The sequence below is a fragment of the Bicyclus anynana genome, chromosome 22 (genome assembly GCF_947172395.1).
Source record: "Bicyclus anynana chromosome 22, ilBicAnyn1.1, whole genome shotgun sequence".
NCBI classification, from domain to species: Eukaryota; Metazoa; Arthropoda; class Insecta; order Lepidoptera; family Nymphalidae; genus Bicyclus; species Bicyclus anynana.
Genome location: NC_069104.1, coordinates 13499877 through 13524069, shown reverse-complemented (window position 1 = coordinate 13524069; position 24193 = coordinate 13499877). Strand labels below are relative to the sequence as shown.

The following is a 24193-nucleotide window of genomic DNA, read 5'->3' as shown; positions in this document are numbered from 1 at the left end:
CAGCGCGGGCGCCACCAGCGCCGCCAGCGCCAGCGCCTGCAGCAGCCCCAGCGTCAGCATGTGCGGCGAGAGTGCGGAGGCGGCGGCGCGCGCGCTCATATACTCGCAGCGTGTTTACGTCCGCTCGGGGAGAATAAACAAACAAACACATTCCTCTCGCTGACAACAAGCCGGCCGGCGCGACGAGCAGCTCCTAGGGAGCGTCGGAGCGCCAGAACTTCCAAATCGAAAAGGAAGGATCGTCCCCAGAGCCTGCCTCCGCTCGGCGCGCGCACCGATGTAGGCGAGGAGACTCACAGAGCAGCCGCTACGCGTGCGTCGTATACCTACGTAGCACTCAGACATGGAGCCAGCACAAAAGACATGTACAATGACGGCTCGTTTCTACATCCAATCCTACTAGCAATCCGCCCCGGCTTCGCACGGGTACTGTATATATAGATGATATAGTCTATATACCTAACACAAGATATGTTTACGGCACCTTTCCTTCCTGACGCCATAACTCCAGAACGCACGAACCGATTTCCACGGCTTTGCATTCGTTGGAAAGGTCACGGGCTCCGTGAGGTTTCAACGTAGGGTAGGGGTAGTGTAGGCTAGGGGTAATGGTAGGGTAGATGTAGGGTAGGTGTAGGGTACCTAGGAGTAGGGTAGGGTAGGGATTGGGTATGGGTAGGGTAGCACGTAGCAGTCGGGTAGGAGTAGGGTAAGATAGGAGTAGGGTAGGGTAGGGATAGGGAAGAAGTGGACATAAATCAAAGCAAAGGGTCCGCTAGTTAATTAGTCGTGTTAGTTACACTATTTATAACTCAAGAACGACTGGACCGATTTGGCTGAAAATTGGTGGAGAGGTAGTTTAGAATTAGGAGACGGACGTAGGTTACTTATGGTCAGGGCCGGCCCGTCCATACGGCGAACGGAGCGGTCGCTCCAGGCGCCAAATGCTAGAGGGCGCCAAAATGGTAGAGAAAAATAGAGTTAGGCTACGAACTTTTTAAATGTCCCTAGTATAATGTTAGGAGAGGCGCCATAATTGGATCTCGCTCCATTCTAAAATTTACTTCGGGCCGGCGCTGCTTATGGTAGTAGTGAACTTTCCTCTTGATCACTAATGGTGAAAACTGCATTAATATCCGTAGAGTAGTTTATACGATGCGACATCATTCATTGATGGTGGTGATGATGATGATGATGATGATGATGATGATGATGATGATGATTTATTACTGTGTGGCAAACATTAGTAAAAAATAGTAATTGTTCATGATTTGTGCGTATCATACAGTTACCTACCACCAAAATATAAAACCATCAATAACGACTTCCGGCCATCATTGTAGGTTGCGACGAATAACTTGAAGGATGATATTCATGTTTTCAAACCTTCCAGTGCAGGGATTTCATTAAAAAAATTTGACACAAGTTTTTAATTTAATTAAGCCTAAACACGCTTCGGAGTGTGAGTGGCTGCCTTGTAAGGAGGAAGATCTGGACTATAATGGCCAATAATATTTTATTAATGATCAAATTGGGGTATACATCTCATCAAAACAAAAGGAATGAGCCCTTTATTGAATCTTAATCAATGTACGTGTACAAGGCAGCGCAGAGGGCCGCGGAGGCTCGCCGCTCAGCCGCTCAGGGAGCATTCCGCAGCTACGTCTCACCTCTCACCGTGTTATCAAAACAATTGTGCGCTAGATGACATTGTGCTTAGCTCACGGATTGTTTTGTTTCGCCGACGATAACTGTCAAGTATCAACACACGATATTTCCTTTCGTCGCCGCCGCCGCCAGTCGGCGCGCCCGCCGCCATGAGGACGCTTCTGTGGACCGCGTGTCTGTGTAGCCTGTCGTACGCCGCGGACGGTAAGTCGCTCGCTGAGAGAATCGACGCCAGGAATGTGGCCGACGACTTCGATGGGAAGCTGTCGTTCAAGGAAGGCGAATATTTTCACCTCAAAACGATTCGCAAGCCGAGGCTCTCGGACTCGAGCCGAGCGACCGGGACCGCGACGAGAGACACGAAAGCGAGCAAGCTGAATGTCCCCCTCGTCAAAAAGCCGATACCAAAGTTCGCCGACGGCGGCAGCGATGAGGACTATCAGGCCAAGTTGAAGTTTCCGAAACGGGTTTCGGATTCCGTCGAACACGAGGACGAAGACTTCGACGTCGACGACTACGACTTCGACGTGGACCACGACGAGTTCGCCGGCCGGGGGAAGCCGCTGCAGCCGAGGGTGAAAGCAAGAACTTCAAAAATTAAAAAAGCACGGCCGGCGCCGGTGCTCGCGCTCCGGCCCGTGGGAGACGTGGCGCCGCGAGACGCAGGCAAGCCTTCCGTCAAAGTGGCACGGAAAGCAGGCGCCGATAAAATGAAAGAGGAAGAGTATGACGAAGAGTTCACCGCTGGAACCAAGACTATGGAAATATATAGAAAGTCTAACAGCAAAAACACGGCCAGTGATGAGGGCGAGGACAGCAAGGAAGAGAAGAGCAATCGACCGACTAGAACGGCGAGATCGTCTCCGCTAAGTTTTGGGGCTCAGGATAGATTGGGAGAAAAGAAAGGAGAAATTCCAAAAATATTGTCATATTTACCGCTGTTTTCCCTTTCAACCACTTCCCTGGACCGAGAGCAAGAAGAGCTGCCACCGAAAACGATCCCAGGGTTCGTCCGCGGAGTGATCAATCAATTCAAATAGGGAAACATTTTAAGATTAGCGAGAAGCGAAGCGAGGAAATATTACACAAGAAAAATATTCTTTCATTTGAATAAATAAAACAGTTGTGTGTTACTAAAATGTAATAACTTTTTAATAAAATATGTATAAAACCCTCAAATATTTAGTTACATGACTCATTGAGAAATAGAATTAGCACTTGTAAACCGGGTAGGTTAATGTAAAAATAAAAAACTGAGTAACAAACAAAAACACATTGTTCTTAAATTCTACTAATTATCAATTATCCATAACCATTCAATGCCAGTTTTCTTCGTTTCGAAGCTAATTTATTAACTTGTTTAGCCCACAAAACATAGACATAAAACGTTAAAGCTTCTAGGTATGTAGTAAGATATGTGGCACAATTACCAGTACGAGAGTCTCGGCGGGCACCTTGGGTCTACAGGTAGCGATCGAAATATTGAGCATTGTCACTTTGTGCCATACGTTTAATGACGTCTCTATACTGCTCTAATTCTTGTTCAACGTCGGTGAGTCCTTCTTTATCAATTTGGTTTCTCTCGTACTGATTTCTTTCAATATTTTCTGTATTCTTAAGCTTACTTTTATCTTTGCCAGTCGCAGCGCCTGCCAAGGAACGCACAATTCCTTCCGAACCACCGATGTGAACTTTAGATGCACCCTTCTCTTCAACATTTTCATTATTGTCGGTGTTATCAAAGAAGTCATGGTGCTCTTGGTATTCATCTTTGTGGTAGACTGTGCGAAATCCTTTCTTTTTTTCACCTTTATCTGCATTATTCTTCTTAGCGAATTTAGCTTCTCTGTCATGCTCTTCTAATCCATATTTGTTTGCGAAAGAGTCAACAAAATCTTCGAATCCCCTGTAATTGTCTCCTTCGTACTCGTAGTCTCCGCCGTAGCTGTGCCTGTTGTCGTCTCCTTTTTCATTAGATGCAGATTCGCGATAGGAATTGCGACCTTGGTTACGCACGGACTCCTGTAATGCGTCGAGTCCGTCGTGTGCTACTAAAGTATTGGTATTTTCCTTCCTGTTACTACTGGGGTTATTTTCTTGTAAACGCCTCAGTCGCTCGCTATCTTCGATATCTTGTGAAGACATTTCGTGGTCCATTTCCCTTTCCCAGGGAAGTTCTTTGAGTGTAGTCGAATCGTCTTCGTTCGTTTTGTTGAAGGAATCGTTTATGCCATTATATAATAACGGTTTATTATCATAATTAACAGGACTCTCAGTCGCTCCTGCCTCAGTATGTTTGTAATCTTGAATCGCGTTTCTGTTGCTCCCAGAGTCATCGTCGATCGTTTCGTCGACATTTTCGTGAACCGGTATAATTTTTCCTGCCGTTGGCATCGCGAACCGTTTATCTATCGCCTTCTTGGCTTCCCCGAGTGAAGTGGGTTCGAATTCGTATAGAGTCTGGTAAAAGAGAGGCCAAAAATAGAAGGAAGTTTTGACATCTGCGCGAAGATCTTCATCGTCGATACGAAACACCGAGCCGTAACCTTTCATGGCGTTCGATGCGGCTCCGCTCGCCGGCCAGAGCGAGTACCTCGCCGTGACCGACAGGGAGGGGACGTCGCTGGATGTGTTGCTGCTCTCCTGGCGTTCGGGACTCGTCGTAGAGACATTCATGAGTTCGTGTTGTAAACTCGTTGCGTTTTGTGCTCCTCCCCTTTTCTCCCGGGCGTGCAGAGCTCCGAGGGTGCGGCCGGCGCCGAGCCGGCTGTAGAGGTAGGCGGAGGGCGCGGCGAGCTGGCTCGAGCGGCGCGCTGCGAAGTATCGCTGCACGGCCTGCAGCTCGTGGCTGAGGCGCGCGGCGAGGCACAACAGGAGGATCGGCCGCCGCATGGCTCCTGCGGCGTGCTCTCTGTCGCTATCTGTCGCAAGCACTGGAAATTGGTTTCCTATTATAGTTTATATGAGCCGTAGGCGGCGCATTGTTCTAAACTACAATAGCTGCGCTCCGGACCAACTGTTGGGAAATGTCCTGAGTGTTGAATCGAGTCTTTAACATGCGTAGTTCTTGAAGAGGTTGTACGGGACTGTGCCTGTGGTACCTGCTGTAGCAGCTTCTAGCCTAAATGGAAGTTGTCCGTCAATATTACAGTACCTACTACTACCTACATTTTGTTTATTTCTTGTAGTTACAGACAAGTTACTAGCTTAACTTCAAATAAATAGGCAGTCTAGCCTATTGATTTTGAGTTAAGTGACGATAATATACTAGTCATTGAGATTCTTTGAATCATTGAGGCGTTGAGTCTCGGCTCAGGCTGATAGATTTTCAAAATTGGCTCAGGTCTGGTTTGGTGGTAGGAATCGACTGCAGCTAGTTAACACCCAACCTACAAAGACTTAGGTAGGTACCACCAAGCGATTTTACATTCCGGTACGATGCCGCGTAGAAACCATCAGAGGTAGGTACAGGTAGAATAAATAAACTTCTTCCGTCTTAGATTACATTCATATAACATCAGGTGAGATCGCAGTCAAGGGCTAACTTGATAAAAAATAAAAAAATGCTTGTTTGGTCTATGGGAGCGCGCGTGTGGTGTATGAATTAAACTCCCATAATTAATATAAAAAGGTATATTTTATATTTGTACACGGAATAGAACTAAAAGTAGAATGTACAAACTAAATAACAAAGATAAATCGAATGCGTATGTGACGCATTTATGACGTTGAAATGAGAGCCGCGATTTAGCCGTAAGCGTGGTAGCCGGTTAAGCCGTTTAACGTACTCTGGCCTAGTGGGGCCAAGATTAAGTATTTATAATACTTTACGAACAAAGGATTATTGTATCCCGAAATATAACGGCTGTCATTGGAGAATCGAACTGGCGCCTATACGTCGAAACTGTTATTGGCTAAGTGTGAAGCACTTAACAAGGGTTGACATTCCATCGGCGTTACGTAATTCTAACACAAAGGAATGTTGCGTGGGTTTTGTACAATGCAGCTTAAAGAGTTATAAATAACTTACAATTATTATATAACCTAAATATTAATGCATCGCCACATCAGCCCCCCGGGAGACCGGTAGGTCGTAAGCTTCGCTGGAAATTTTACGCGTCTGCCAGAGCGAGTAGTTATTGCCGTTGGCTTAGTAACAGGCGATGTAGGAACTGCGGGCACGAGAGATTCGTTAATGACGTATGCCGGTTTTAAACGATCGATTGAAACCGTAACAATTTTACCAGCGATATCGATTTTAAAAGTTTTCTCTGACCTTTCAACGATTTTATATGGGCCAGAGTATGGATGTTGGAGCGGTTTACGTACTGCATCTTGCCTTAGAAAAACAGCAACGGCGGTTGATAGATCCTTACTAACGAATGTTTTCGAATCTCCGTGTCGAACGACCGGTGTAGGTTTTAAAGCGCGTATATGTTTGCGAAGTCGAGATAGAAAATCGTTGTAATCCGTGACTTCCGACGTGGAAGGTAGAAACAGATCACCAGGCAAACGTAAGCTTTCACCGTACAATAGCTCAGCGGAGGTTGATGCTATATCTTCCTTCCAGGCGCAACGAATACCGAGTAAAACAAGAGGCAAAACTTCATACCAATTTTCATTGTTTTGGCACATGATAGCGGCCTTCAATTGTCGGTGGAATCGTTCGACTAAACCATTTGCAGCGGGATGATATGCGGTGGTAGTAAGGTGCTGTGCTCCCGTGAGCGTAGCAAGCTCTTTAAACAAATGCGACTCGAATTGACGACCACGATCGGTCGTAATCCGTTGCGGGCATCCAAAACGTGCGATCCATCCACTAATGAAAGCGCGCGCTACTCTTTCGGCGGTGATATCTTCGAGCGGTATCACTTCAGGCCAACGCGAAAAACGGTCCACTGCGGTTAAGCAATAGCGATAACCGTGTGATATCACTAGTGGTCCGATTATATCAACGTGAATATAAGAGAAACGTGCAGATGGAGGAGTAAAACTATGAATTGGAGCTCTAGTGTGTCGTGAAACTTTCGATCTTTGACAAGCAAGACAGGCTTTAGTCCAGGCTCTGCAATTTTTACGTATATTAGGCCAGACGTATCTCTCTGTCATCAGTCGAATGGTGGGCGTAGCACCAGGATGACTTAACCCATGGACTAAATCGAAAGCCTGTTTACGGAATTCAGGTGTGAGATAAATGCGCGGTCTCGGTCCTGAAATATCGCAAAAAACTTTACATTCGCTCGAATCAGAAATTTTAATTTTCTGTAAGTCCAACGAAGTATGGTTGTGCAATAGATGTCGAAGTTCGGAGTCTGTCTCTTGGGCTATGGCGAGTTGTTGCAAATTAATGTCGTTAGAAATCGTTTCTATTCTTGACAGTGCATCAGCTACGATATTGTCGTCTCCGGATATGTGTCGTACGTCGGTCGTAAATTGCGAAACGAAATCGAAATACCGGAATTGACGTGGAGAACAGTTTTCCGATGCCTTGCGAAAAGCGGCGACAATTGGTTTGTGATCGGTCCAAATCGAAAACGTTTTAATTTCAATCATGAAGCGAAAGTATTTCACAGCTTCGTAAATTGCTAATAGCTCGCGGTCGAAAGGGCTGTACTTGCGTTGGGCAGTATTGAGTTTTTTGGAGAAGAAAGCAAGGGGTTGAATATTACCTTCAACTTTCTGTTGCAAAACGCTGCCTATCGTGACGTCGGAAGCATCACAAACTAACATTAGCTCTGCAGTCGGGTCGGGGTGAGCTAGCATAGTAGCGTCTACAAGACTCTGTTTACTTATATTAAACGCCTGCTCTAATTCATCGGTCCAGATTACGGGTGTGTTTGCCTTAACGTTTTGACCACTAAGAAGTCGATTCAATGGTGTTTGAGTTTTTGCAGCGTTAGGTAGGTACCTTCTGTAGAAGTTAATCATACCTAAAAATCTCCGAAGTTCTTTTAGAGTTTTCGGCTGCGTGAAGTTTTGAATAGCACTGACTTTATTAGGCGTAGGTCTCGTGCCATTCGCTGTAACCTGGTAACCCAAAAATTCTACTTCTGAAGCACCGAATACGCTTTTTGCAGAATTTATAACGGCGCCGTGTTCACGTAAGCGTTCTAATACAAGCGCGAGGTGACGTTCGTGTTCGTCGTGGTTCCGTGACGCGATCAAAATGTCGTCTATGTACGGAAAAGCAAAGTCGAGGTCTCTTAACATTTCGTCCATAAACCTTTGAAACGTTTGTGCTGCGTTTCGGAGGCCAAAAGATAAAAAAGGGAACTCGAATAAGCCAAAAACACTTGTAATCGCTGTTTTAGGTATATCAGCGGGGTTCACAGGAATTAAATGATAAGCACGCACTAAATCGATTTTGCTGAAGACAGTACACCCATGCAGGTTATGCGAGAAGTCCGCGATATGACGCACTGGATAACGGTCCGGTATTGTACGCGCATTCAAACCTCTATAATCTCCGCAAGGACGGTCCGTACCGTCTTTTTTCGGTACGAGATGCAGCGGAGCAGCCCACGGACTGTCAGATCTACGTGCGATTCCGGCTCTAACCATGACTTCGAACTCGCGTTTAGCGCGAAGCAAGCGGTCCGGTGCTAATCTGCGTGGTCGGCTGTATACGGGAGGACCGGGCGTAGTACGAATATAGTGTACCGTTTTATGTTTAACCTCTCGTATCGTAGGCTCGCCAGAAGGTCGCGTGACCTCAGGATACCGTTTTAATAACGTGTGGTAACGCGAGGTACCTGTAACCGTTTTAATTTCGCAAACGGGGTGGTTGACGGGCTGTGCATTTACAATTAAAGATGTATGCTTATCAACTAAACAGCGGTTTCTTACATCTACAAGCAAATTATAAAAACACAAAAAATCGATTCCTATAATAGGTTTGGTTACGTCGGCTATCACAAAACGCCAGTGAAAATCCCGACGCAACCCTAAATTAAGTGTTAAACTAATCGTACCGTACGTATTTATTTCGGTACCATTAGCGGCAAACAGTTTATAATCGCATTTCTTAACTAAAGACTTATTGTTATAACTTATTCTACTTAGCGGATAAACACACAAATCAGCACCAGTGTCTATTAAAAATTGAGCCTTAGTGTTCTTATCTGTAACAATAACGCGACTGGGTGAAACGGGACAGCCATTGTCAGCCGCATTCATTGACTGCCCGATTCGTTTCCCGTAACACTATTACGCGAGAAGAAACACGGTTCGCGGCACTTAGTAGATTTTTCTCGAAACTTTCTATGGTACCAACACAGTGTATCAGCTGCAGGGTTGTAGGCGGGGCTTCGGGAACGGTGGCGCCAGCCGTGTCGCTCGTTCGGGCGAGTACGGGCACGCGATAGCTGCGCGTGCGGAGGTGACGACATGGCAGCCACTTGACGTGTCAACTCGTCGATAGCTCGCTTGAGTTCGCATACCTCATCGTTTGCGGTAGGTGCGGCCAACTCGTGCACTTGCTGTGTTCCGATGACGTCACTTACGGTGTCCGCTAGCTTTGCGAGTTCCTCTAACGTGCTCTTTTGCTGCGAAGCGAGGATAACTTGAATGTGAGTCGGTAGGCGACTCGACCACAGGGAACGGACAAAGTCGTCGGGAACGTTAGGGCCTGCGAGATTTTGTAAATGTCTCAAAAATTGAGACGGTTTACGATCCCCGATGTCTTCGTGGGTCAAAAGTTGACGGACCCTTTGCTCTTGACTCACAGATAACCGAGCAATTAACTCCGCCTTCACTTTTTCGTACTTGTCTGCGGCCGGCGGGTTTTTTATGATGTCCTTTATTTCAGTGATATATTTTATGTCCAAGTTCGCGATGACATAATTATATTTGGTCGCGTCGACGGTTATGTTCGCGAGCGCAAATTGACCCTCGAGTTGTGCGAACCATAACGCCGGTTCGTCGGGCCAAAAGGGTGGCACTTTAACGCGCACAGCTTGAACCGATTGTTCTTCGCGTTCGGACATTGTCTATTTATTAATTACTGACTATTCGAAACCACTTTATGACTATGTTTGGGGTCACCACTTTATGACTGTTGTCGGGATCACCACTTTATGACTGTTGTCGGGGTCACCACTTTATGGGAGTTCGCGTGTGGTGTATGAATTAAACTCCCATAATTAATATAAAAAGGTATATTTTATATTTGTACACGGAATAGAACTAAAAGTAGAATGTACAAACTAAATAACAAAGATAAATCGAATGCGTATGTGACGCATTTATGACGTTGAAATGAGAGCCGCGATTTAGCCGTAAGCGTGGTAGCCGGTTAAGCCGTTTAACGTACTCTGGCCTAGTGGGGCCAAGATTAAGTATTTATAATACTTTACGAACAAAGGATTATTGTATCCCGAAATATAACGGCTGTCATTGGAGAATCGAACTGGCGCCTATACGTCGAAACTGTTATTGGCTAAGTGTGAAGCACTTAACAAGGGTTGACATTCCATCGGCGTTACGTAATTCTAACACAAAGGAATGTTGCGTGGGTTTTGTACAATGCAGCTTAAAGAGTTATAAATAACTTACAATTATTATATAACCTAAATATTAATGCATCGCCACAGGTCCGACCGCGCACAGTAGGTACATGGTTTCTGTGCCAGCGGGCGACGGGACATCAGCCAAGGTCACGGTGTGGTGGTGTAGGTACGGTGTGCACCTACCTCGAGTGGCGACAGCTGACGTCGCACGTGCTGTAATTTGAGTGCCAGATATAACAAAGGAACGCTATTAAACGCCGGTAATGAGGTTTGTTCCACGGACGTTTCACTGGCGCTCGAAACAGCGAGGTTGGAGACAAGAAATACAAAAACTAACTTATAGATATTCGTTAAAGCTGCCTCGTTGGCCCAGTGGTTGTGGTGGATCATGATGTCGGTTCGAATCATGGGTCGAGCTATGTTATACTATTATCTTCAAAAAGTTTCGGTAAATTAGGTCTTCGTGCAATAATAATAAAGTGGGGGTACGGGCCTCGAGGCTATGCCTTCTTGCCCGGGTAAGGCGTGGAGGAACTTTCTCTCCCGGTACGTTTTTTCCTTTCTGGGTTAAGGCTTTTCAGCCTAGCCTTCGCGGTGTCCGCGCAGACTACAAGTACCTACTCTTGAGCTGGGACGGTAGCAATCATTAACACAAACATCTTTAGCGATCACAATGATTACATTATTAATTTATCATCCTAAGACCGTAGCAGGTCCAAGCTTACATCTCCTACAAGGATTCCCTCCTTGTCTGGACTATAATTATTATTATTATTAATAGAACATTAGTTAGTATCTGTAGGTACCTAAGTACATAGACGTGTGCGTCCATAGAATTATCAAGGTAGGTACTTGTACCGACTCGTAAATCTATGTGTGCGCCTATAATTTTCAACAAGCAATAATGCCCAACTATAAGTGTCATTCAGTTTTAAAAATTCATGTATTTTTAAATTTTCCGATTGTCAAAATCACTGTCCATTTTGTGACGTCACAATGTTACTTGATGTAATAAACGTCAAACTAATTGTTAACTTAATTCATTCATTTTTTTTTATAATTTTTTTGTCAAACGCTCTGTTTGCAAGAGATTTGTTACAGTGACGTCGTGAAACAGTCGAATTATAGACCATCATGGCCGACAGGCGTTTTGGCTCGTATTGTCAAAAACATATTTAAAAACTAAAATTTTCATGTAATCAGGGATCTAAAAATATGAGAAAAAAGATTTCAATCTAGTAGAATGATAATGAACTATTTAACACTATTTAAAGTGTCTGCTAGTAACTAGCCTATTGTTTAAAATGTGCTTCCGGCATAATGAGAAAAGAAAATACGTCACAGTACCTATTTAAAAAAATAAAACACAAAACAAAATTTGACTATTTATTTTATAAATTAAAAAAAAGTAAGGAATACAAAAATATTTATTCAAATATAATATATTTGAGAGACAGTCATTGTCGACCGCGAACACACATTAGTGGCAGCACAACCGTGTCGCGTCGCCGTCGCACACACACACAACATGTCACTACGAGAGTACGAGTCCGTCTATATCTACAGACATTTAGCGTGCCAGACACGTGTCGTAGCAGACAAAATAATATTCTTCTATTAACGTATTTATATCTATCGTAACGCGGCCGCGCAGACGTTGACAGACACGGGCCGCTCCCGGCCAGTATTCGCGGAAAGAATATTTTGACTGTGCGGTTCATGTCTATAGAGTCCTTTTCATGAAACCTGAATTAAAATTGACAGAGTCTTACATAAATGACAGTGCCATTAGTCAGTAGACTTCGTAAACTAGTTGCAATCTGCGAACGTTACGCCTTAGATCATGGCTTAAAATATAACGTCAAGAAAACAGTTACGATGGTGTTCCGTGCAGGCAGAGGTCCAGAGAGGATCCCTGGGGTGTTCCTTGAAGGAAATTTACTTGAAAGGGTTGAGCGGTTCAGATATCTCGGACACGTTGTGACTGAGGATCTCAATGACAATGAAGATATAGAGAGGGAGCGACGTGCTCTGTCTGTCAGATGCAACATGCTCGCACGTCGGTTTGCAAAGTGCAGCGAACAGGTCAAAGTGACATTGTTTAGAGCATACTGTCTATGCTTCTACTCATGTCAACTTTGGACCAAGTACACCAGACGCGCAATCAACAACATCAGGGTACAATACAATGATGTGTATCGTATCCTGATGAAGTTGCCGCGGTACTGCAGCGCGTCGGGCATGTTCGCGGTGGCCAGAGTACCGGACTTCTTACGCAAATTTTTGGTACCGTTTGCGATCATCGAAAAATGAGATTCTCACCACGCTGGCTGAGTGTCTGGACTGCTCAATCTATAAACATTGGCTTTCAGTGCACCAAGAGCCTAATAGAAAGTAGCAGAACATACGAATATGTATAGATAATACCTATACTAGTTAGACAATTAAATTAGTGTAATGTCAATTTTAATTACTATTTTACTATTTTTGTATTGTTATTATTATTATGTTTGTTTTACACTGGGTTTTTACCTTTAAATAAACTATTATTATTATTTAAGTGTCTCTAGAGACTGCTGAGCAGTGTGAATACACGGTGTCTGTGGGTGTCTGCCACGCTACTTGTCTGTCACGCACTGTGTCTGTAGATATAAACGGGCCAACTTAAAATTTAGATCAGACACACGCCAAATGTCAAAGATAATGATCCTGTGGACGGTTATACAACGTATTACATTTTAATTTTCTTTTCTGACAAAAAAAAACATTTCGAAATGTTTTAGCGTGTTTATGAGAATTTTATAACATTAAAATCACCTTTTCTAGTGCATGCCGTCGTCGCAGCGTAGACGTTAGCGTAATAGCTTCTCGAATCTTATTATAGTTTGACTGAGCAGCGCGTCCCTTGTGTTGAGAGCGAGCTCATACTTGTCCGATCGCGTAAAATTAAAGAAGTTACATATTGCTAAAACAGCGCTATCTACTCACAAATGAAGGAAGTTACCAATATAAATAAAAACAAGGTAACGCAAGTCAAGATGATCCATAAAAAAATATTTGGACTACTTTAGCAGTTAGCCGAGTAGCGTATTTGCTCCTAAACGTGTCTAAACACCAAAAAAATAGTTTTGGTGTTGTGACGCGTTTAGCAGCCTTTTACGCTACTCGACTAAACTTCTTAAGTAGTCCGAACTAGACTGAAGAGTAAGTAAGCGCATGAAAGCAATAATACAGTATCGGCATGTTACGAGTGCGCTGCGACGAACGCGTGCGCGCGGCAGCCACTGACGTAAGCACGGCCGGCGCGTCACAGGAAGGTCCGCGTCACAACATCATACAAATTATCATATCTTGGTCGTCCGACATTTACACAGCTTCCTAACAAAAGTGACCACGAATTACATAACAACAATATAATTAGAAACTATTTATTATGCATAAACTGTTATTGTGTAGGTAATTAGGTCTACATTGCATTGCATGACGCATAAATCAAATATACTCGTAGGTGCGTTATCTATATTTCTTCGATGCGATCTGTTGATTAGTTTTAGTTATGGGGTCAGCATCAACAATCGCAAAGCTAAATTGTTTTGTGACAATGATTTATGCAAAAAATGCACAGAGAAAGAAACACGGATATGAAAAAATAACAAAGAATGCTAAAAATGGACGGGTATAATGCGGGGACGGATGAAATAATATTGCACTTATAGACAAGGTAAAATCAAAAATGGACACTACTGGGCAAGGATTAACAAACAAAGAGGGGGAAAAGGTAGATTGTGAGAAAAATGGGTACATGTAATAATAAGAAAAGCTGGTGAAAATTGGTTAACAAAACCAAAGGACAGACAGACGAGGGAAAATATTGAGGGGTCCAGCCGAAACCTGTACCATAAGTCATGGAGTCGACGCCGGCGCGGTTTATGTATACAGAGTGCGTAGTGGGAGTTTTCAATGTTTTCATACTGCGACGATCGCGTAAACGTAAACGCGAATTTATATGGAAGGAAGTGATCAATATTCTCAAGTATTGGTATGACCATCAGACTAACCAGGTCAAATGGAGGAGTACTCTTTCTGATGAGTTCAGGTTGGAGTGTGGAGTGAGACAGGGGGGATTATCGTCTCCAGCACTCTTCAACCTCTACATGAACCAACTAATTATAGAGCTCGGCAACGCTGGCGTCGGCTGCTCAATAGATGGGCAGTGTGTTAACAATATTAGTTATGCTGACGACATGGTGTTGTTGAGTCCATCAGTAAGGGCGCTCCGGAAGCTGCTGACAATTTGTGAGAGATATGCGCAGAAGCATGGCCTTCTGTATAATGTTAAGAAGAGCGAACTTCTGGTGTTTCGGGTGGGCTCGCGAAAATTAGAAAATGTACCACCAGTAACATTGGGAGGAATCGAGCTTCAGAGGGTGTCGGAGTTCAAATACCTCGGTCATATTGTCACTGAGGGTTTGTGCGACGACATGGACATGGAAAGGGAAAGGAGAGCTATTGCTGTCAGATGCAATATGTTGGCTCGCAGGTTCGCGCGGTCTACTGTAGACGTAAAAGTAACACTGTTTAAGGCGTTCTGTCAGACGCTATACACGTGCAGCCTGTGGGTCAACTATACGCAGAAGACATACAATGCACTCCGAGTGCAATACAACAATGCCTTCAGGGTGATGTTGGGGCTCCCACGGTACTGTAGTGCATCAGCAATGTTTGCGTACGGAAGGACTGACAGCTTCTCTACAGTCATACGGAAACGAACGGCAACGCTGATGAGCAGGTTGAGGGGGAGCACTAACACCTTCCTGAGGGTGATTAGCGAAAAGTATGACTGTCCCATACTGAGGCACTGGATACACACACATACCTGTGTGCCCGGTGTGTCAGTATGTAGGGGCAGATATCTTAAGTAAGTATTATACCTAAATATGTAGTGTTATTATTTCTCTTTTTTTATTTTTTATTTTTTTGGTCTGTATTTATTTTACTAACATATAATTTAAGCTATTGTCTTTTTTTTTTTGTACACTAACAACTATGGGTCAAGGCCTGAAATAAACATATTTTATTTTATTTTTTTTTTTTTTTTTTTTTATATGGAATTTAAACAGTTGTGCAGTAGTGTTACTTAGTGGCGCTGTTTCAATTCCTTAGATATTCGCGTTTACGTTTACGCGATCGTCACAGTACGAAAACATTGAAACTCCCACTAGGCACTCAGCTCTGCGCTAGGACTTAGTTCGCTCTCTGTCGGCTCAGTCTACAGCCGAAGCTTGCGTCACAACAACGAAATGTCAATATAACGTCAAAGTCAATATGACTTTCAAGTCACTTTCATTCGGAAGTGTAACACACGGACACAATATAAACTCGCGATTTGTCTTAACGCTACAATTATATACTAATAGACCTCGCGCACTGACCGGCCACGCCACAAGTGGCCACGCCACAAGGGGCCACGACCACAGAACCATAGCCTACGTCACGTGGTCGCAGGTATTTGTCACATTATACGTCCAAGCGAGTATACGGAGTACGTTTTTTTGCAATAGTAACGTCGTAGAAACAGTTCTATGAACAACCGACCACCTCCCAAGGTCCCGTCAACCTGTCGGTAATTTAGGCCGAATCGAGGGAGGGAAATCCCGGTACTTTTTCTTTGCGTGTTCCCGGGTTTCCCGCTTTTCAGATAGCATGGGTACGGTGACAGCTGTCTGTATGACGTTCATAATACGTACTATAATCGCGGCAAACTATCAAGATTGAAACGATCAGTCACCGTATCTGAAAACACTATAGAAAGTTTACTGTACAAACACGTGCAGGACAATGCCTTGTGTATGTAGCCGACGCGATCTGCGGCCACGTACGCGATGCTCACGTGGTACACGCGGCCACCGGTCGTGGTCGTGGTCATGGTCGTGGTCGAGGGCGGGCAGTGCGCGCGGCGGCGCGGGCGGCGAGAGGTCCGGCGGCGCGGGCGGACACTAACTGACTAGACACACAAAGGCACGAACTCACAACGAAACGCGCTCCGCGGGACGCGCGCCGCGCGGGGGGAGGGATGTCAAATTTTTCATTATTTACAGCAGTCTAAAATTCATTTTTTATCAACAGAACATGTCCATTAGGCCTACGATGCAACGAGAAAAAGATCAATAGCGGCGGACTACTCCATCGGTATCGGTCGACATGTCTTTTCGTCTTCACGAGATCTGTCGTTGACGCATGCTGTAGGCCTACACGAGACGAGTAAAACCTACAACTAAAACTATATCAATAATTCATCAAAATAAATTGTCCAATTCATCAAAACAGTCCCCGCGCGGCGCGCCCTAGAGCGACAACTAATTATACATACAATTAACTGATTAAGAAACACGGCTAAAACTCACGGTCGGAGTATGCCCGACTAGTTTCGAACCCATACGGGGCCCTTAGTCATAAGCCCCGATTCTTGCAACGCGGCAAGATCCAAACTGATAGCCGTGTTTCATAATCAATGAATATGAATAACACTCTCGATAGTTTAAATTCTAAAATATACATACAACATTATGCACAACTAGTATTTGGTATTACAATACTCACACTACGACAGTAGCCCGACATTTGCACCAACACATGTGTCCAAGAGAATGACAAAACATGCAAACTATTGAAAATATTTCTGCCTCTTTCTTTGCAGTAGGACGAGAGAGGGGGCGATATTTTCGGTACGCCGCTATTGGTTGAGACAAGTCATTCTCTCTAGAGATATGCGTTGGTTGGTATCGTAGGCTACAGGAAAGAAGAGAAACGCACACAACCATACTAACTATTGTTATATACACAAGTTAAAGTTTTGACCCTAACGTACTACCCTGATAGGGAAGACTCGTTCTCGATAATGATTAATTTAGTTTTTATATTCCAAAAGTGAATAACTCTTTATCAGCTTACAAACTAATAACAATATATCTTTTGTCAATTGTAAATTTAACACATTATATTTTTATTACATTGAGTCACACCTAAAATTTGTAGAGAATTCATTTTTTAGAAATATATGTAATTCATGAAATAGTAATGTTTACAAGTACACAGATATACAGAGCGGCAGTGGAAGGGTTCCATTGGTTCACATACAAATTGTATCAACCTAACTCTACGACAAGTAATACTACTTAATTAAATGGACACTCAACCATACATACTTTTATCGCACATCCTCATACTAATTGAAAACATTTAACTTCGTTATTGAGTATCGTGTTAGTAAAAAATTAAAACTAATATAAGATTCACTAAAGTCTAGCCTTCGGGCAATCTCCAGACGATGTCACAACTAAATGAATTAAAGTCAATTTACAAAACAAATGAAAATCCATACACATTATTACTTTACTTACTCCAAAGTGCCCGAGAGCTATCTAGACAATTGCATTTGCATTACATATAATGTAACGTAACTTATACGTCGCATTAAGATCTATTATCGTTCTTAACTTACAAATCCTACAATTGCTAACTTATTGCTCCGTAACACGATGACGTCACGCTATATCCAAGATGGCGGCGGACGTCAACATCTAAATTCGTTAGTAACAACAACATCGCCGCACGCGGCGCCACCTCTAGCGCCACCTCTAGCGCGCGCCCGCTTTCTTATAATTTGTTTTAAAAATAGTTATTCGTAGAATTTCTTTACATTATGTAAATTTATATTATATTATATCTATTTGAGAGCTTCTTAAAATTAATATATCTCGCAGCGAGTGGCTCGCGGAGCTCTATGTACTATAGCTTGGCAAGTTCGTAGTGATACCCCCATGATATGCGGACGCCGGGGGAAAGGACTGCGCGGGTGTGAAGTCGTGCGCGCGGGGCATCGCTCCACCCTACCGGCCCGCGCGGACCATCGGGAGTGTTACACGAACGAATTTGCCAAGCTATGGAAGTAATGCGAAGCGACGCGAGCGCGCCGCCGGTACCGACCGCTATATACCTAAGTATTTTTAAAATTTTATGTAATTGACGTTTTTGATAAATTTATGGGTCTTAACAACATCAACATTCACAGGGACTTCAAACTTTTCACTAGCTACCAGTGGCGAAGGATGGAATTTTGACGAAAGTAAGCCGTCCCAGAGAAAAAGAAATTCATACCGCTCTATACAAACTGCGATTTCTCACACATCCATTAAAATAATGAATATATAAGTATGGATTTTTAAAAGGTAACCCTGCGGGAATCGACCTGTACGGACTCTTCGCCGCTGCTAGCGACTGCGGCGCGCTCGTGTCATGGTCACATGCTACTAATCGCTCGTCGGCATACACAGCTACATGGCGGCGCTCGCTGGAGCTCGTGTACATTGCAGCACTTCCCGGGCCTGCTAGGGAGGGACCCGTCGTGGTCACCGCTGGGACTCTCCCAGCGGCTGCCTCCAGTGGAGGCCCCAGTGGCGCTGCCTCACCGCAGGCTTCTCAGCTCGGCGGACGGCAGCGACTTGTGTACGCGCCCAAAGCTCCACCTGGGACATGTTGAAACAGACAGTTTGAGGAACACCTTTTCAGTAATTCATAACAAACTGATACATTTACACAAACATAGAACACAATAATAATGCATAGACACAATCAAGTAGCCAACATAATCCACCAACAGCTTGCTCTTTCCTTATCGATTCTGAGAGCCTTACTATAGGTCCGACCCAGCGTCAGTTCTTGAAAATAGCAGTGCATTGCTCTACTGGGACCGAACGATTATCACTGACAGGTATATTTATATATATTGTTGGCAATAGACCTGATATAGTGCTCTGAGTGTGATATCACAAACTACTTTGTGATATCACAGTCAGAGCGTCAGATAAATACATTGCAACGTGAACATGTAGCGGAGGAACTAACCAACTGAACAGAACCCTTACCTGGAGATCTTTGCCAGTATCACGCTGCAGGCTTCCCAGCGGCGCTGCAACAACGTCACAAGCTCTGTCAGCGTCGAGTTCGGCGGATACAACTAGTTATCACGACACAACGTCTCTATAAGGACGTCTTCTGGGAGAACCTCGTTTTAGTGCACGATAGGATTGATTAGTTTTGTGTGATTGAGGTTTAAATTCACACCTGGATAACAAATTAACTGAGGGAAATCTTTCTTCTAAACAGCAACAGTTCTGCAGAATTTGACTGCGTTGCCAAGAAAGCGTTGTATGTAGTTAGTTATGTCATAGTAAGATTGTGAAAGACATTCTAGTACTATATCTGTGTAAGGGGGCGGTGACTAGAGGCAACCACACTAGTCGGTTGAGGTGATTGGCAGCTTTGTCCAAGTAACTTTATCAAAACTGTTTGAAACATTGTGTGACTGTTGGGGAATTGACCGATACTTTGATAGTGATGGTGGAAATCTTAGTATTTACAAGTAAGTTTTCTGCATAATTCACGGGAATAAATTCGATTCTAAAGAAGTTGACTTTTGTAGGCGATTGATTAGGTGGAAAAATATTTGTGGTCTTCATGAGAGCGGCCTCGTCTACTAACCGTACGATATGGACACGGAACTATTCGACGGAAATGTAAATAGCTTTAGCTGGTGGGAGGCTTCGGCGGTGGCTAGCTACCACCATACCGACAAAAACGTACCGCCAAGCGAGTTAGCGTTCCGGTACGATGTCGTGTAGAAACCGAAAGAAGTATGGATTTCATCTTACTCCTAACAAGTTAGAAAGAAAGAAAGAAAGAATAGTTTATTCAGAATACACATCATACTAAGGAAAAAGAGAAAAAAAAAATACAATCATAAAAATACATTGCAACTTGCATGATGTGATCCTAAAAGGGTCTCCACTCAGCATATTGCAGTGTCCGTAAGGATACCGCGCTGATCTTCCGTGGAGCCATTAAGGTGACGTTTGGACGGTATCGAGACGTGCGGAGCGCCTCTAGTCAAACATCAACAAATATAAAAAAGAGACAGGAAGTTAGTCCACTTCCATCTTAGATAGGTTACCATCAAGTGAGGTTGTAGTCAAGAGCTAACTTGTAGAGAATTATGACAAAAATAAATTGAACACGTGCAGGTGCTGCTTAGATTAGTCGCCCGGCACACTGAGGACTATCGAGGTATCGGAAGATGTGAGGCGGTGACTCACCTGCGGCGCAGTCAAGCGTCCGGCGAGGCGTTGGCCAGCGAGCCGTCCCACGCCGCCTGGCGGAGCAGCGCGGCCTGGCGCTTGCGCTCGCGCGCGCGCGAGATGAGGCGGCGCTCCTCCGCGCGCTCGGCCTGCGCCGTGCTGAGCCGCAGCCCCAGCGCGCCCGACACCAGCCGCCGCGCCAGCGCCGCGCACGTCTCGGGCCGCTGGCGGTAGGGCTGCAGCGAGGCGGCGCAGCGGCGCGCCTTGCCACGCGACTCCGGCGTGGCGGCGTGCAGCGGCCGCACGCGCGCCAGCGAGCGCGGCGAGCCCAGCGCCGCGGCGGCTGCGGGCATACAGAAGCTAGTCATGTGTCACACGCTTAGACCATTAAAAAGAAAGGACCTGCCTCGTAAACCGTTACCCCCCGTCAAAGGTCAAGAATCAATGATCTAACGCGTTTCTAAAAACTGTTGCTATAGAATCGATGTTTCATTGTTGTAATCGTTTTCGTCGTGTAAAGCTCCCTAAAAATGCCGGTTTGTGTAGTTGAATGGCATAAAAAACGGCCAAAAACTTGTAGTTTAGTAAAAGATGGAGTAACTTTTCATTTGTAAGTATTTCTACCATAATTTTGTCAAATTTGTAATAAAAACGATTTCTAAAAAGATACAATTCTTTTAACGGAACAGCAAAAAATCGGTCAAGTAAACGAACATTCTATATATATATTCTGTGGATAGTCTAAGCGTGTTGTTGTTGAGTGTTGGTTAATCTGTGTAAAAATTACGCGTGTGTGTATTGCAAGTCAATTATATAGTTTTGTGTAGTGCATAGACACAGAATATACTTAATGGTGTTGAATTATTTCGATGTTTACCTCGTCCCCCCAAAAAACTACAGACTTTTGAGTTGATGAATCTAGATGCGAAACAGGTCCATTCTTTTTAATAGTCTAAGGTTATACGTGTCAACGTCAACTATCTACCAGTCGCATGTCATCTAACTGCTGAGCTACTGAGTTTGGAAATCAAAAAGCAAATGTCTCAGGGGTTTCAAATCGTTCATTATTCATTGTCAGAGATTGATACGTATAACAAACAATGTTCAGTCAGCGCGCCGCAGCACAAGGTCAGTCGCAACACCACGACGCTATCGGTTTGCATGTTATTGTAAGGTGTGTTGTATTTCTACTAGTTTCGACTTTTTAACCGACTTCAAAAAAGGGAGGAGGTTCTCAATTCGACGCGTTTTTTAACCGACTTCAAAAAAGGGAGGAGGTTCTCAATTCGACGCGTATGTTTTTTTTTTAATGTTTGTCATGTCATAACTTCGTAATTTTTTAACCAATTTTAATAATTCTTTCTCCAATTATAAAATGAGGGTTGATACATCTCAATAGATGTACAATTGTGCAGCACTAAATAGTTATTATTGTTATTTTAAGCCAAAAATAAACAAACGAAAATTTTTAAAATAAACTATCAGGGCTCCGTACTTGGTAAAAACGCACGTTTTTTAAAGTGTTTGTAAATTTAATGTACGTGACAATTAATGAATTAATAAAAATGTAAAAAGACGAAAGACCGGCTTCACTGTATTCTGATAAGTAAATGTGGGATAGGACGTCAGTTTGTCCTTTATTTACTTTATTATCCTACTTTACTTTAAATGACAAAGACAAAACTTGTGACTAAGCTATGAGACACCTATCGCCGAAGGTGGTGGCAGCTACCCTTAATGGCCCACATCACGGCACCGCACAGAGTGCCGTTTGACGACTGTTGGTAGTGTCACTACCGGTACTATCCGAACTTTATTAACAATTCATAGTTATTATTTGTCATTTCGCAATTGAATATCGTTCAGGCAACATTTGAACATGATTTATGTAAATATATATGTACTTATTATAAAATGTTTTGTAATATATACTCGTATTATATCACGAAGCAACGTCTGTATTTAATGAACTTTTTGTTGCGACACGAATGACCAAAAGTAAGAACAAGACCTTGAAGTGCGGCAAACTACTTTTACATTTAAATAATTTGAGTACCTACTCGTGATCTGACTGAGAGTTATAGCACAGAATACATATAGGTATATCGTAAAACTTACGAGTAGGTATAATATAATCCTTCCAACATAATGACGGAGTACCATTTTAAAAATAATACTTATTTTTTCTGATTTCTTCATTTATCGCGAAAAAAAATACGTGTTTCACGGTTCCGTATCTAAAGGGATATAATACTAAGACATCGCTGTCCGTCCGTCCGTTAATCACCATTTTTTCAAGAAAGTCAGCAATTGCGCTTATTAAATTATAAATCACTGGGCATAATTTGACATTTTATAAATTGTGTTACTTTGATAATATTATATTGATTTATAATTAAATTGAAACGTGTAAGACTGTATAAATTTCATTTTTAGAATTGAAACAATAAGTTTCGTTTTAGTTGAACTTCTATCTTCTTAGTTATATCATCTTGGAAATAGAAATTTCAGAATTCTACGGAATTAATAAATAAAAAAAAATGCATTATGAACCACGCCTCTATCGGAAATCCAATATTACTATGATTACATACAAAGTACAACAATTCTCGTTCGTCGCAGAACAACAAAAAGGCTTTGCGTCGCGCGAACACAATGCAGTTGTGACGTGGAAGTCATTCACAGTGTGACTGCACACAAAACACGGCCATTGTCGAGTTGTCATCTGTCAGTTTGTTCCGATGTGCGGAGCGCGGGGACTCTACCGCCCGCTTCCGGCAACAGCGCGCACTGACTATATCTTATTCACTTGTTTGTAAACATATACGAGCACTTTTGACATGTGAACTTTGTCAATGAGTAGTGTCTGTGCCATCGATTAAATAAGCTTTATTTAACACTTTCGAAAACTTTAGTTCCTCGTAAGATTCTACATTCGATTCGAAAAATATAGTTTCTGCCGAGAAGAGCCGGCCAGAAAATCTGCAGTTGCCTTTCAAATTGCCTTTAAAATTAACCTCATATCTCTCAAGACTCTTTATCTCGAGAAGGCGTTGAAGTATTGAGTTGAGACTGAGATCATGTCAGGTTTACAGTCTTAAGCTGTGAAAATTTAATCTTCTAAGTTAACTTAAACATGCGTCAGTTTAAGCCGCAAAGTGGGAGTGTATCGAGATATCGACACACTCGAGGGAATCAAAGTTTAAAGGAAACTTTCTATTGATGTTGTCTGCCGAGAATAGTCGGCAAGAAATTCAGCAGTTGCTTTTATAATTATCTCAACAATTAACAAACTAACAAAATAAGATATGGTAAAGCATGACGATTAATGGCGAATTCTTTAGATATAGCAGATGACCCACATAATGTACTTGCTGTACAGAAGTACAGATGGTGTTGATTCAGCCTCAGTGCTACAATGCTGCAATGCCGATGACAAGCGTCAGTGAGTGGTCACTGGTCACTGGTCAGTGAATGTGTGAACAACAAACCCGATCGCGTAACATGTGTGACGGCACCGCGCACGTCGCGCCAAGGTCAAGGCGGCGCGGGTCGTGTATCGCATCGAAATCAACGTAAGTGGGTCAGCGCGCGAGCGAGCGAGCGAGCGCGTATTGTTCTAACAAATTCACTTTCATTTTAATCTATACTATACTCATATTATAGATAGCGATAGATAAAGTTTGTAGGGGTAATCTCTGGATCTATTGAAAAAATTAAAACTCTTTTACCACTAGAAAGCCTCATTACTTATGAACGTCACAAGCATATTTTATACTCCTATTTACACGGGAACGGAAGCTAAGCGGGTGAAACCGCAGGGCGTCTGCTAGCAAAGATTAATGAATAATCAGCCCTGTTGTTCACTGACACAAAACGTCTGTT

General features: G+C 43.4%; 5 protein-coding genes across 6 annotated transcripts in view; 2 read left to right on the top strand and 3 right to left on the bottom strand.

Moving 5' to 3' along the window:
• The first annotated feature begins 1548 nt into the window (after positions 1-1548).
• Positions 1549-3069, top strand: LOC112053072 (uncharacterized). The gene has a single exon (XM_024092353.2). It carries the CDS (start codon positions 1818-1820, stop codon positions 2706-2708), a length of 891 nt encoding a protein of 296 aa, XP_023948121.2. The 5' UTR covers positions 1549-1817; the 3' UTR covers positions 2709-3069.
• A 51-nt stretch (positions 3070-3120) lies between these two features.
• LOC112053075 (uncharacterized) lies at positions 3121-4586 on the bottom strand. The gene has a single exon (XM_024092356.2). The coding sequence runs from the start codon at positions 4558-4560 to the stop codon at positions 3130-3132; it is 1431 nt and encodes a 476-aa protein (XP_023948124.2). The 5' UTR covers positions 4561-4586; the 3' UTR covers positions 3121-3129.
• A 4254-nt stretch (positions 4587-8840) lies between these two features.
• LOC128199315 (uncharacterized) lies at positions 8841-9653 on the bottom strand. Its single transcript, XM_052888301.1, has one exon. It carries the CDS (start codon positions 9651-9653, stop codon positions 8841-8843), a length of 813 nt encoding a protein of 270 aa, XP_052744261.1.
• A 1895-nt stretch (positions 9654-11548) lies between these two features.
• The window catches only part of LOC112053070 (coiled-coil domain-containing protein R3HCC1L), a 36753-nt gene continuing 24108 nt past the window's right edge, over positions 11549-24193 (bottom strand). Inside the window, exons 7-9 of one of the 2 annotated variants that reach the window (XR_008251992.1) lie at positions 20327-20651; positions 19100-19143; positions 11549-18700 (exon numbers count right to left, since the gene is read on the bottom strand). Coding sequence is in view for 1 of the 2 variants with exons in the window: in XM_024092347.2 (XP_023948115.2) it covers positions 20338-20651 (314 nt within the window). In the remaining variant the exon portion in view is untranslated. The remainder of the gene's footprint in view (positions 18701-19099; positions 19144-20326; positions 20652-24193) is intronic. The other variant, XM_024092347.2, reaches the window with a different exon arrangement.
• LOC128199314 (uncharacterized) lies at positions 12054-12488 on the top strand. Its single transcript, XM_052888300.1, has one exon. It carries the CDS (start codon positions 12054-12056, stop codon positions 12486-12488), a length of 435 nt encoding a protein of 144 aa, XP_052744260.1.